Consider the following 15,168-nt stretch of genomic DNA (forward strand, 5'->3'; position numbering starts at 1 on the left):
AAGTTTTTGATAAGGACAACCTCAGGATTTCGCCGGGAGCGGGTGCTAATCTCAAAAACTGCACCCGATCCCAGCGAAATCGCGGTAAAATTTCAACCAGAACCACGTCTCATGACCGTGAGATAGGTGGTTACAGTCTGTAACGGAATCAATACGGCGATTCAGAAAAAGTAGGACTCGTCGGATCGAGACGGACCGGGTCTCCACTTCTGATCCGGCAGATCACAGAAACAAATCTTAGCTGCACCTCCTGCTAGTCACGTATCTCAAAATGTAAAAGGCCTCAATATTTGATAGGCTATTACAAACCGGCCAATTTTCATAAATACAGCACTGACTTCCATCGCGTGGAGTCCGCTGCGTCTTCGCGCGTGTGCCTATTTATCACGGTCAGTGGAGAAGTTTACGAGTTAGGACTACCCGCTCCCAGCGAAATCGCGGTAAAATTTCAGCCACAACCACGTCCCACGACCGTGAGATAGATGGTTACAGTCTGTAACGGAATCAATACGACGATCAGCAAAAGTCTCGTGCACCCTGAGGAGACGGAGCGACCCAAGGACGACCGCCTTCTGCATTTTTCCCGCAAGTGTTTTAGCATATTGTTGATAAGCAGGGATGAAAGCTAGGCACCTCCAAAAGCGACGATGTTAAGAACGATTAGTTTAACAGAATATTCCGCGTACAATAGTTGCAACTCCCTTCTAAGGTCTCTATACCTCACTTTCTTTTCCTTCTCCTTTGTCAACTAGAGCCGAAAATTCGATAACGAACATGGTTCGCTTCTCGAAGTCAAGAAGAACCATGTCAGGCCTCGAGTCTATTTCCCTAGCAGCATTTAGAGGAGCGATATTATGGTTAATGCCGTAAAAGTGGCAGAGATGGTAATAAAGCACTCTTAATGCACCATTGTGCCTTTGGATTTAGGTTGTTCCCGCATGAGTTGGACAACTAGATAGTATGCATGCCAAATACTCGGGGTGTGCATGGCACGCCCTGCTGCTATAGTTGGGAATGACTTGGCTCAAAATATGGCGACGGTGTGTTAAGGTGGAAATGATACCGTCTTGGCATTTCAAAATGAAACCCTCCGTACCAGACTTTAATACGGGCGATTTAAGGAAAGCAAACGTTAGCTCACACGACATTGTCTGATCCTCCACATTTCTGTGGAAGATACCACGCATCCTCCTATCGAAGAGCTGTTCACGGAAGTTTTTCTCTTGTGCTTTCTTAATCCGAGCTTTCAGGTGTGAGTACACTTCCTGACAATTTTGGAAGAGGGTCTCTTCCATTTGCGACTCTATGTGCCGTACCCAAAATAATGCTGTTTTGAAGACATTCAGGATTCAATATTCCGCGACCACCTGGACGGCGTGAGATCTAGAGTCGCGGAACAAAAGACTTAAGATGCATGCTTTTGTTCATGTGCATAACCTTCCGTGTTCCGATATCAAGGGATCTGAGCTCGTTCTTTGTCGTTGGAACCACTCCAAATGAATAGAGTACTACCGGGAAGGCACGCATGATCGTTGCAGATACTTTGTTCCTCGCCGACAGTTCGGAAGACCAAATCTGCCGGATGAGACGTTTGTATCTGCTTCGGAGAGTATCCTTTATAAATATCACATTCTAAATGCGGCTCTGTGGCACGCCCAGGTATGTTGCTTTTTGTTTTTAGCGTAGATCTCAAGATCGTCCATGTAAAATACATAAGTTACCTTGTAATTTTCTTCTGCAGGTTTGCCGCAAAATTACCCGTCAGAATGGCGAAAAACTAGACATAATGACAATAATGTGAGGCAAAAGAAGAGTTGGCACATGGTGTTGACCTTAAAGACACATCTCTAAGGTGACCTTGTTAGTTGTCACACGATTTTTTCCAGATGAGATAGTAAATCTGGTTTTCTAAAGCGGCATCAATCCTTCTATGGACCTCACGATTTGCGAATGAACCTTTAGGCTTTCCAAAAGACAGATGATAAGTCTACGAGAGGTAGAATCGAAAGCTGTGAATATCTTATGCAGTGTGTTCAGGCAAGTGATTGGCCTGTAATTTTTCGGGTCATCTAAATTGCCTATTTTCGGCAGGAGTATTTTGCGCCCTTGCACCAACCACTCCGGAATTAGCTTTTCCGCATTTAAATGAGGTGCAAATACGGGCCAAATGCTGATTGGTTGAAGGAAACCTCTTCCACCAGAGGTTCTTGATACCATCTGGTCCTGTAACGAACTAGTTCATCCCTATTAATACTTTTTTCACCTCCTCGGTAGTGATGGGTGGGCCTCCTTCATCAGGTGTTATCAGGGCATCACGCAGCTCGTTCAAGCTAGTTATGTTCTCTGAGTCTTCGTCCAGCCGATGCTGCACTTTGTAGATTTCTCCCCAAACTAATTCGACCCCTTGTTTGGGGGGGGGGGGGTCGACAGTAACTGGAGGGTGTTAGAAGAGTCGAGATGGGTCAGATAGAAACTGTTAATTTTCTCTGGCCAACCTCTCTCTCCGCTCCAGACTTTTTTTAGGGTCAGATATTATCCGTATTCTCTCAACCATTTGCTGCCTGATGGTCAGCAGCTTTGACTTGTTAAGTTTGTGATAACGGGTCCAGAGTTCGCGCTCTAATCCAGCCTATCTTTATGGAGAGTTGATGCATTCGTATTTTGGTCTTATGATCAACCGTTGATTTTGTTTTACAATTCGCATCGACCGAAGCTCTAGCAGGTCACGATTTAGTCGCTTCGTCCTCCTAATGGTCCCGAGATTCCGTCGATCCATCGCATTGAATCCATATTTATTGGCTGCTCCAACTCTATAGTAGTCGGCATTGTTGACGAACCCATTGTCGGTAGCCCTGCGCATTCTTTGTTTTGAACCGCACTTGCAGTCTGTAAAGGAATCAATACGACGATCCAGCAAAAGCCTCGTGCACCCTAAGAACACGGAGCGACCCAAGGACAACCGCGTTCTGAATTTTTCCCGCAAGTGTTCTAGCATATTTGTTGACACGCAGGGATGCTTTTTAGGCCATTAGCAAGTGAGAGCTTGACACCTCCAAGAGCGCCGATGATAAGGACGATTAGTTTAAAAGAATATTCCGGGTACAATCGTTGCAATTCCCTTATAAGGTCTCGATACCTCTCTTTCTTTTTATTCTCCTTGGTTATGATGTTTTTGTCAACTGCTGCCGAAAATTCGATAACGAACATGGTTCGTTTCTCGAAGTCAAGAAGAACCATGTCAGGCCTCGAGTGAGTAACAGAAACAATTGTCGAGAATATAAAGTTCCAGTATATGCGACACTTCCCATTCTCGACAATTGACTCAATTTCCCTAGGAGCATTTAGAGGAGCGATATTAAGGTGAATGCCGTAGGAGTGACAGAGATGGTAATAAAGCACTCTTAGTGCCGCATTGTGCCTTTGAATGTTTTTTATATGAAACCTTCATTTGTTCGTCCATATTTGTACAACATATTTGCTAATTTTTTGTCCGAATAATATTAATGGTCTCTTTTAAACTATTAACCAAGTCATTTTCAAAATTGAGGCGATCATGTATGTAGCGGAGATGACTATGAGTTTTATTTACATTATTGCTGGCAGGGGTGAGTACCGCTTTTCAAGATCCTTTGATAACAGGGTCTCTTGTTGGAGAAAGTTGATGTAATTTTATACTCATAATTTTTAATTCAAATGAGTGGGTTGTTTAAGAAAAAAATAAGAACATGCATTTGCTCGGCTCAAGGCGATGTCAAGGTACCGCAGTATACCTGTCCTCTCGGCGACCTTTTTCTATTATTTAGCAAAGATCTGGACCTCGAAGCGCTGTGGCTGTCAACCGGCGCCCTCTGCATTATGTTGCAGAGGAACATTTAAATGGGATAGTGTATGAAGTCTGTTGCACCCTACCATGGAAGTCGAGTCGAAGGCGCGTTGCCGTGTGAAAATGTTTGGGCATCTGCAATGCACAGTAACATACATTACTTAAAGAAAAAAGTAACGTACTTTACATAAATAAATTTTTATACTATTTATACTGAATATATGTATACTAAATTAAATATGTATGGAGTCTAATTGCCAACGAAACATGAGGGTTTCTTTCTTTTTATGATTTACAGACATTTTTAACCCTTTGCATATTTTTTTGTAGGCGCTTAATCTTTTTGGTAGAAAATTCGTTTGTTTCGTTAGAAATTTATCTTATTTCCTTAGAAACAGATATCTTTAACTGAAAATGAAACTTTTATTTTTTTATGTATATTTATCTCTTTTAATTTAAAACTCATGTATTTTGTTTAAAATTTTTCCTTTTTGCTAAAAAATCAATTTTCTTAGTTGAAAATTACATTTTTAAAAGTGAAAATCAATTTTTTTAACAAAAAATTCAAATGCATTTTTGGTCAAAACTGTCTAGTATTAAGGAATTGTCCGCAACACTAACCAGTAGTTAGAATGAGTGGGGGTAGAAAGGTCTCTTTAAGACCTCAATTTAGCATTTGACCTGAGTACGGAATTATTGGCAATTAGTATAATTTTAAACCTTAGAGGACAAAATTATACTAATACCAATTGAAATGTAGTTCCTGCAAAGGGCAAATAAGTTTGTAAAGTATATTTCAATCGTTGGCGTGGTTAACTTTTTATTAATGTGGAATTTGCTTCCGAAAACTGAAAAAATGTGATGGATGCGACGGGACGTTTCGTTTAACTGCGAATGGTTGAAATTAGGACGTAATTTACTGTTGTGTGGCCAGAAAAAGCCGCAAAAAAGTGTTAGAAAGGGAACATTTTTTAATGTCCCAAACTTCAAAGTATTCAGAATTCTGGAAGCAGTAATTTTCGGGTTGCTACGTTATCCATTGCACGCAATTGTTCGAGAGTCTGAGCCTTTAAAAAAAAAGATTAAGTGCCTATAAAAAAAGTATGCAAATGGTTACAAATTTCTGTAAATTATAAAAAAAGAAACCCGCATGTTTCTTTGACAATTAGAACTCCATGCATATTTAATTTAGTATAAACATATATAGTATAAATAGTATAAAAATTTCTTTAAGTATCGTACGTTACTGTGCATTACAGTTGCCCAAACATTTTAACACGGCAACGCGCCTTCGACTCGACCTCCATGGTAGGGCGCAAAAAGTTCATACACTATTCCACTTAAATGTACCCTGTAACATAATGCAGAAGGCGCCGGTTGAGAGCCACGGCGCTTCGAGATCCAGACCAGCGCTGAACAATAGGTAAAGATCGCTGAGAAGGCATGTGGGCCGCGGTACCTTAATATTGTCTTAAACCATTTGTTTGAGTACAAATAGCCCGATCTATTTCCGAAGTTTTTTCCAGGATGTTTTAAGCGTAGCCATATTGAGTACGTTAACAATAGTTACAACCTTCTTTGTGCAATAAAAAATTGTGAAGACTTTTTAACATAAGCATATTCGACCTAGTCAACCATTTTCTACTTGTTTTGAAAAACATGTGCTGTAGCTGTACACATATGGTTGGGAACCTTTTAAGGTATCCCTATAAAGTCATCCGCATCATCTATGTAAAAAAATGCCTACTATCTCGTATTTTGTTATCCAACCCTTTATTGGCTGGATTACGAGGTTGGATCGGAAATTAACTGTTCATTATAAAATACAGTTGACAATTTTTAATCGATTTCGATGTTTTTTTTAAGGAATGCTCATCATTAAATGCTTCAGCACATCACTAAGCCCATTTTTAAATGCAATTCTGTGGACTTAATTATTTAAAGAAATAAAACATCAAAATTATACATTTTGTCAATATTATTCTTTTTGCTCTTAACAAAAAACAAAATAAAATTGTTATGTGCCAAAATGAAAGTAAATATACTTCAGGAACATAAATATTTAATTTAGGATCGAACGCAATGAATACAATCGAATTATAATATTAATTATAATATTAAAAACAAATAAATATAGCACTTTCTAACGTAAAAAATTCTTGTTTCTACTCACTCAAGTTGCAGGTGGTACCTCAATGGTAATATTCGGCAAAGAATTTATTTGAATTTTTTGTTCAGAGAAAAAAAATTGCAGAATGTCTAATTTTTACGTTTTGTTTGTTTTATTAACTAAGGCAAAAAATGTGCAATTTGTTAATTAAAATGTTACCAACAATAGTCATTGTTACTTTATGGTAATTTTTTATTTACAGCATTACTTCTGTGGAAGATTTATACATTTTTAGTTCATATAAATGATTTTATCTGTGGTTGAGCACGCCATCCAAATAATTTTTTTGACAATTGGGTTGAATCCTAAATTAAATCTTTATGTTCCAGAAGTAAATGTAGTTTTATTCTGAAACACACAAAATTCATTTACCTTTTTTGTTTCAAAGGAAAAAATATATAAAATTTCTAATGTTAAAGTTCTATTTGTTTAAATAATTTAGTCCATTGAATAAGTTTACGAAATTGGGGTTAGTAATATTCTTAAGTATTTTCTGATGAGCACTCCTCAAAAACAAACATCGAAGTTGGTTAAGGATTGTCGACTGTAGTTTCATGAGAAACAACTGTGAGATCGACAAAATCTAAAAAATTGTATATTCCAAATTAGTCAAATTATTTCTTATTATGGTACTTAATTTTAATGCAGTATGAAGTTTATATATACTTATTATTGTTTCAATGCAATAACTGTGCTCTTTGGTTGGTGAATATAAATTTTGTAAATTTTTTCCCATCTTAAATAATTCACTAAATACTTTTGCAAAATCACCATCTTAACATTTTTATAAAAAAGGACCCCGCACTAAATGTATGGGAAAATGGCTTTCGTTGGGTTTAGCTGAAACTTTGTAATTTTTAAAGTTATAAGTGCCGGATGAAATATTCGTAAAAAAAATCCAAAAAAATGGACAGTTTTAGCGCTATGCGGCGCTAAGCGCTCAAGATCAGTGAATAAAATGAATTACAACAGATTTTGTTCTTTAAAGGCAGAAATGGTACCCAAAGTAACATTAGTAACTAGTGCATACATGCCGATAATAACATTCTACCTTTCGCAAGAGGGTTGAACGCTAAGCGCTCAAAATTAGCGAATAAAACCAATCCTAGTAACTTTAGCGACAAAAGCGATGTCACTATAAGAATCACGCATCAGAAAGTAGTCAGTAATATGTTTAGCCAAACCAATGAGTTATATTGCGCGCTTCTCGAAATGATCAAACGCTAAGCGCCCAAGATTTGAACTTGACTAAGTAATTACTTTTTTAAAGACAGAAATGGTATCCAAAGTAAAAATAACATTAGTAACTAGTGCGCACATCGATAATAACAGTGTACCCTTCGCCAGAGGGCCGAACGCTAAGCAGCGCCCATAATCAGCGAATAGAACCAATCTTAGTAACTTTAGCGACACAAGGGCTGTCTGTATACGAAACACGCATCAGGAAGTGGTCAGTAACATGTTTAGCCAAACCAATGACAATATGAGTCAACACCGTTGACTCATATAGCGCGCTTCTCAGAACGGGTAAACGCTAAGCGCAGACGATTTTAACTTGACTAAGAAATCACTTTTTCAAAGGCCTTTCACAAAAGAAATGACAGACAAACATACCATCGTCGATTAGTCAAGTTAAAATCTTGGGCGCTTAGCGTTTGATCGTTTTGAGAAGCGCACTATATGAGTCTACGGTGTAGGCGAAAATATGACAGACCACGATCTGAACCGTGATTTCTATGTTAACATCGCTTTTGTAACAAAATCTGTTGTAATTTGTTTTATTCACTGATGTTGAGCGCTTAGCGCCACATAGCGCTAAAATTGTCCATTTTTTTGGATTTTTTTACGGATATTTCATCCGGCACTTATAACCTTAAAAATCACAAAGTTTCAGCTAAATCCACCGAAAGCCATTTTCCCATACATTTAGTGCGGGGTCCTTTGATACATCTGTAGTCGTTAAGACATACAAGAATTTTTTTTTCAAACGTTTAATTCTTAGCAAGTCCCAACCTTTGAGTTGTAACGTCTCTTGTTTCTCGAACTGGCAGATCGGCCCGACAGGGCTTCAGCTTTAACAGGTCAGAGTGTAATGGAGATTAAAGTTTACAAACAAAAACTTTTGTAGTTTTGACAACAAAAATGCAGTTTAAAAGCAAGAACCCGTCTTTCTAAGATTATAAATGGTAACAAATTTTCATAAAATTAAGACGACCATTTTTTGAGTTTCTTCGCTTTTAGATTTAAAGTACAATGTTTTAATTTTATGAAAAATTATAGGTGTATGTGTAACCGATAAAATTGATAGATTTCAAACTTTAAGCTTTGAATTTATTGACTGTATCACTGAAAGTCTTTAAATTCTGTATTTTAATCTCTCATATACCTCTGTGACCTGAACCATAAAAACAGCATCAGAACTATGTCCAAAATCGAGCAAGTAAGTTTACTGTTCTTCTTCCAAGTCAATTCCACACTTTTCCACTCTCGCATTTCAACATAGATAAGCAGTACTACTGCCTCACCTATTCCCCTCTGGGTTGAAGGTAAACTTTGAAGAGTACAATTTGTTAAGGATTTAAATTTATCTCTTATTAAACGATACAGAAACACTAAGCGGGCAGCGAGGATTATTTGTATAAGCTCTACGCATGCGTGAATGGCGTAAAATAGCGTGTGAAAGGGACAAAGGACGAGCGGAGGCAGTTGATCGATAGAATCTGAGGCGAACGAACGTTTTGAGCGAAGACGAGCGATGAGAGCGTTACACGTGCGATCTAATCGAGTTCCGGTCGATTACGGATTCTTTAAACTCGTACTATTGTTTTCTTATTGAAATCCTTTTGAGAAATTTTAACTGTTTATTCAAATAACCTATACTTTCATATTATTATAAAGTGAACTGTTATTATAAATAATAGTGAGATCATCCAATCCCATAGACTTTAATTATCTCTAAAATTTTACTTGAGCAAATTAATAAGTTTTAAAACCAAATTTCTGAAATTAGGTAGTCCTTTGAGTGAATCTACAATTCTTGGCATTTCTTGTACGCCGTACCAACAACCTTAACTTACGCCTAATAAATTTCGTGGTACATAACCCTCCTTGTTTCCCAGTTTACTCCACCACCATTCTCTTTCATCATCGTCACCCTTTCTGAGGACAACAAAGGAATCTCCATTCTTTAATAAAAGCTCATCACTATGTTGTGGACTGTAATCAAACAGTGCAAATACTTGGCCATTATTCATGATCCCCAATTTTTCTTGAACGCCTAAAACACCGAATGACAGAAAATTAGAAAAATTAGAAACTGCCGTTATTTGCTCATTGTCAAACATGCAGGGATATCATTCTTACTATATAAATACTCTGAACAGCCATCAAAACCCTCTTCATCTTCTTCACATTTTTCTGCTGCTGTTTCATGATCGGATAAGGTAGTGGCAAAAATACAGGCTCCATGTTCTACCAGGAATCTGACCATAGCCAAATTATTGCAACTAGCTGCACAATGTAACGGAGTCCTAGAAAATAAGTAAAATGTTATTCTCAATATAAGCAAATACTTGCATATGCAGCGACCTCCGAACGACACAGTTCTTAATATTTACACATAAATATTGGAGAAGTTATCCTTCAAACTGTTCTGAATACGATGCACTATTGTAAATTTATTAACTTTTTTTACAGCATACGAAATGTTCACTAGGATATAATGAAGTTTTATAAAAAGTATTAGTTTAGTTTAAATAACCGTTAAAAAATACGAGCATGCCGCTAGCGCTAATCAAGCTTGTGCGAGCTGAAACACTCGGGGTCTTGATTCATCCCTGTCGGTCGTGTCAGTATGACTTCAGAAACAAAATGCCGATAAACAAAGAGATTGCAAATTTTCTAGCACTATTTGGATACTTTTTTAACAAACAAAAAGTTACTAACTTTTTTCTATAACAAAATTAATAAAATTATAAATGAATAGCCGAACCTAGTAACATGACTTTTTGTACTGCACTTTAGGTATAATTAGTCGGATTTTTTCAGTCCACATTAAAAGTACCAAAAACATTCAGGAATTTGTCAGAATGAGTTAAAATCAAAGTGATATTTTATACAAGTCGGTAAGTTTAAAAATTCAATAGTAGAAAAGAGCAGAATTTTAAAAGTGTCCCCAATTCAGGTTTAAGGTTATTAAAGAAGAACCTAACGTGGCGCCACATTAAACATGTATATCGAATCAATAAAATACCTAACTAGACTTATCCTCTGAATAATAAAAACATACAGATTGCTCTTGTTAATGAACAAACTGACCATTAGCAAATAAATAAAATAAATGATTAAATCATACATAAACAAATTAGACAAATAATAATTGAGTAACTTCCTAACTGGGTGACATTATTTGTTAGCTAAAAATGACAAAAAAACGGTTTTAATTATTTCAGATATTTTATCAAATATTCTAAGTCTCAAAGTAATAATAATCAGTAGTGTCGTTTATATGAATATTAAATGTAGTTAAAATAATCAATTTATTCGTTAACAAGAGTAATCAACAAACTACAGAAGAAATTGAATAATTAATAAAATCATTAATGGGGTGTTCTGGTTTCAAGGATTCAAATGGTCGATTTTTTTTGCATATTTCGAAAGTGGAAGTTATTAGAAACATGCCCAGGAATATACTGAAATATCATATCATTTTCAGGAGACTACAGGAACTGGGAGAATTTACGCGATTTTATTTAATACTTTAATAATTCAAAACAATTCCTTATCAAATGTAACAAGATTACGCTATTTGAAATTGTCCTTAAGCGGCGAAGCTGACAACTTTTTTAAGACATGTTTCGATAACTGATGCTAACTTTATCTCCACTTGGGAGTCGCTAAAGACTAGATTTGACAACAAGAGAGCTTTAATCTCAACTCATTTACAAGTCTTTATCAATCTTCCTAACGTGTGAAATAATATTTTGGAAGGCTTAAAAACTTACGTGATAAAACAAATAAGTCATTAGCGGCTCTCAAGAATCTTAAACGCTTAACAAAACATTGGAGTGATTTACTTGTTTTTATAATGGTTAAAAAGTTTGATACTGGTACTCTTAAGGAATGGGAGATGAATATTGGTTCTAGCACTGATTAGCCTACTTATCAAAAACTTGACTCATTTTTGGAGAATCGCATACGTATTTTGGAGGCTACTAAAGCTTCAAAGACTGGTGCAAGTTCTCAAGAAAAAAGTAGGGCTTCAAAACAATCGGGAGTTAGGAGCCCCAATGCAACTTCTAGCTCAAAGTGTCTCCTTTGTAAGGATAATCACTCTTTATTTAAATGCAACCAATTCAAAGCTCTGTCTGTGGACAGGCCTAGGGAAGTTGCTGCAAATAATCATTGTTGTTATAATTGTCTCACGTCCGGACATCGACCTCATAATTGTGTTCGTAAATTCAAATATTACAAGTGTGGTAGGAGACATAATTCCCTGTTGCATTCCGATGATTACAATTTAAGTCCCACCTTACAACCAACTCTGCACCGGTTACTTCTCAATTGGCAGTTTCAGGTTCTCGTGCGTCACAATCAAATGATCCTGGCAATTCCACCGTGAAGGTGGGCGTGAATCATGTAGCGCTTAAAGAAGCAGACGATAAAGTTTCGTTTCATTTTCTGAATAATCATCCAAATTTGTCGCGCTCAACCTTACTCGCTACGGCTGTTATTTCCTTCCAAGCCGAAAATGGAAGAAGTCGCAGATTTAGAGTTTTGCTGGAACAAGGATCTGAATGTTGTTTTATTACCGAGAGAGCAATAAAAATATTAAGTTCACGCTACAAAAAGGTTTAAGCAGTCGTATATGGGGTTGGAGGAGTTAATATTGGTTCTTCAGGAAAGTTAGCAGAATTTAATTTAATTCGTACAGAAAAGAACTGTCCTAAAGTCCGCCTCCAAGCTTTAGTAATTATTACACTTTACATCATATGCTCCTCCTGTAAGAACTAACGGGGGGAATAAAGATCAATTTAAAAAGTTAGGGTTAGCAGAACCAAACCCCTTTAGCTCCCATCAAGTTGATTTGATTTTAGGAGCCGATAAATATGGCTCCTGTTTACTTACTGGTCTCCAACAGGGTATATTGGGTTCTCTTACTGCGTGAAGTACCGTTTTTCGATGGATATTATCTGGGCCGGTTTCAGTCACAAATAAAATAGAAATTAATATTCCAGTTACAGCACATCAGGCTATTTCAGCAAAAGTCTTGCATGAAGACTTAACCAGGTTCTGGAAGTTGGAAGAAGATCCCTTTAAAAATAATTTGACAGATGATGAGATGTTTTGTGATAAGCATTTTGCCACGAATTGCCAACGAACAAAAGACGGACGTCACATGATACGCTTACCTTTCAAAAACGGTCAAAAACAATACTCCAGTTTCTTATCAGAATATGAAAGCCTTGGACACATGGAACTTCTTCAAGAAAAGGAATTGGATAGTTTTCCACAAACTGTGTATTTGCCTCATCACCCTATCTTAAGAGAAAGTAATTCCACTACTAAGTTGAGGGTTTTTTTTAACGCTTCCAGTTTAACTTCCAATAATTCTTCCTTAAATTCTCATCTTCACATCGGTCCCAAGATTCTCAATGATTTGGTTTCAATCATTATGAATTGGAGATCACATCGCTTTGTTTATATGGCTGACATTGAAAAAATGTTTAGACAAATTCTAGTTGACCATCGGGATTGTGACTATCAAAGAATTGTCTGGATTTCTCCCGATAAAAGGCTCGTCGCTTATAGACTTTTAACCGTTACTTACGGCACTGCCTGTGCTCCTTATTTGGCTAACAAAGTGGTTAAGCAGTTAGCTTATGATGAAGGAAATAGAGTTCCTTTAGCCCAAACTATATTAGAATATATTTTGTTTGGTGCAAATAGTCAGATTGAAGCTAAACAGGCGCGAGCTCAAGTAACACTGTTATTAGAAGCTGGCGGTTTCCAATTTGCGAAAATGGGCCGCAAATGAACCCGAACTATTGTAAGATTGTCCCTCGGAAGAACACGAAGGTGCTATCCAATTTCCGTTAGCGGAGGATGGTCAGCTGCAGGTTCTAGGTTTATTTTGGGATCCTGAGTCTGATTCATTCATTTTTAAAGTGACTTCTTCAGTTGAAAATCCAACAAAACGGATCATTCTTTCATTAATAGCCAAGTTGTACGATCCTATGGGTTGGATAACTACAGTCATAATAGTGGCAAAAATTTTAATGAAGGAACTTTGGCTGCGTAAACTCGACTGGGACGACAGACTACCTGATGATCTTAAAATTCAATAGTTAAATTATCATGGTTCTCTGGAAAAATTGGAAGCACTGAAAGTCCCCAGATGGACACGACAACTGCAGACAAACTCTGAATTCGAGCTTCATAGCTTTTCTGACGCTTCGTCTAAAGTTTATTCAGCTTCCTTTTACATTAGAATTCTTAGTGAAGATTTAAAGGAGGCTCATGTTTGCCTACTAATGGCTAAATCCAAAGTAGCTCCTGTTAAATATGTATCAATTCCTCGTTTGGAGTTGTGTGGAGCTGCGTTGCTAAATAAGACACTTCTGTTTGCCGTGGAAACTATGTCATTGGGTAAAATACCTGTTTACTGTCACAGTGATTCCGTAACAGTTTAGGCTTGGCTAGGAAAACATCCTTCCAATTAGCCTGTGTGTTTCCAATAGAGTTTCCCTAATTCATGAGCTGGCACCTCGCGCGAAATGGCGATACATTTCTACTAAAGATAATCCAGCCGATTGCACAACACTGGGACTTACGCCCGAAAAATTGATAAGGCATTCCTCATGGTGGCAAGACCCACCTTGGTTAACTTTGCATTCCTCAAAATGGCCTGAATATCGCCACGCAGCCCCCTCGCCATCAAATTTAGAATAGCGGCCACTAGAGAGTCATCATATTTTGGGTATGATCAAAATTCCATTCAACTTGATGCTTAAATTCTCCTCTTGGCCAAGATTTCTTCGCGTAACGGCCTATTGTAAAAGGTTTATTGATGCCTTTGTGTTCAAGCACTCAAAACTTAATAAGCCTAAACCTAAATTTTCAACCATTTTTCTTAATATCACTGAAATCCAACTAGTTGTTCTATTTTGGATTAAATTTGTCCAGGCAAATTCCGTTTCTGATGAGATTAAAGCTTTGAACAAATAAAATAGGGTGATTCCAAAGAACTTGCTATTAAACAGTTTGAATCCATTTTTGGATCCCAACAATCTCTTAAGGTTAGGTGGAAGACTACGGCATGCTCCTATTAGTTTTGATGAAAAGCATCCTATCATTTTGCCGCGGCACTACATAAGTGAGCTTATCGCCACGCATGCTCACCTTCGATCTTTACACGGTGGTCAGCAATCGACTTTACATATGCTCAGATGGCGTTACTGGATTTTAGAAGCTCGCTCTTTGGCTAAACGACTAATCAAAGGTTGCCTGGAGTGCACACGTGAGAGAGCGGCTTTGTCTCAAAAATTATGGGGCACTTAGCTGATTTTAGAGCAACCCCACATCGTTCATTCACACATTCTGGTGCGGACTATGCAGGCCCATTTAATCTTTGCTTTGCTTCCGGTCGTGGCAGAAAGAGTTACCAAACTTACGTTGCGGTTTTCGTCTGTTGTTGTACGCGAGCTGTCCATTTAGAACTCGTTTCTGATTATTCATCTGTTGCTCTTCTCGCCGCCTTTCAGTAATTTTCTTCAAGGCGAGGAAGACATGTATACTTATACCGTGATAATGGTACGACATTTCACGGTGCTGACCGGGAATTAAAAAAGTGCCTTTTGAATCTTAGACTGGATGCAAATTTGTATAATGAGTTCGCAATTCAAGATATTAGGCAGTCTGATAAGTACCTGAAAATTCTAAGAGATGACATTAGTATTAACTAATGTGAACCATTTTCGTCGAGCTTGATCCTTCAAATGACGCCTATCAAAACATCAGCCATTTATGCTTAAGCATTTACAAGTTACAGCACTGAGAAGCGACTAACCTCCGTGTTTTTTTTAATATGGAAAAATCTGAGTTTCGAGTTTTGATCAAACACTACTATCTTCGTAAGAAAACGATATCCGAGACCAAGGCCAAGCTGGATAAGTAT

General features: G+C 37.3%; 1 protein-coding gene across 2 annotated transcripts in view; it reads right to left on the reverse strand.

The window, feature by feature from the left end:
* Positions 1-15,168, reverse strand: part of LOC117174167 (putative uncharacterized protein DDB_G0271606) — a 255,406-nt gene that overhangs the window by 48,118 nt on the left and 192,120 nt on the right. For both annotated transcript variants that reach the window (XM_033362995.1, XM_033362994.1), the window contains 2 exons: positions 9,357-9,523; positions 9,071-9,270 (listed from right to left, as the gene is read on the reverse strand). In XM_033362995.1, the coding sequence (XP_033218886.1) occupies positions 9,071-9,270; positions 9,357-9,523 (367 nt within the window). The remainder of the gene's footprint in view (positions 1-9,070; positions 9,271-9,356; positions 9,524-15,168) is intronic.

Source organism: Belonocnema kinseyi, chromosome 6, assembly GCF_010883055.1.
Source record: "Belonocnema kinseyi isolate 2016_QV_RU_SX_M_011 chromosome 6, B_treatae_v1, whole genome shotgun sequence".
Taxonomy (NCBI): domain Eukaryota; kingdom Metazoa; phylum Arthropoda; class Insecta; order Hymenoptera; family Cynipidae; genus Belonocnema; species Belonocnema kinseyi.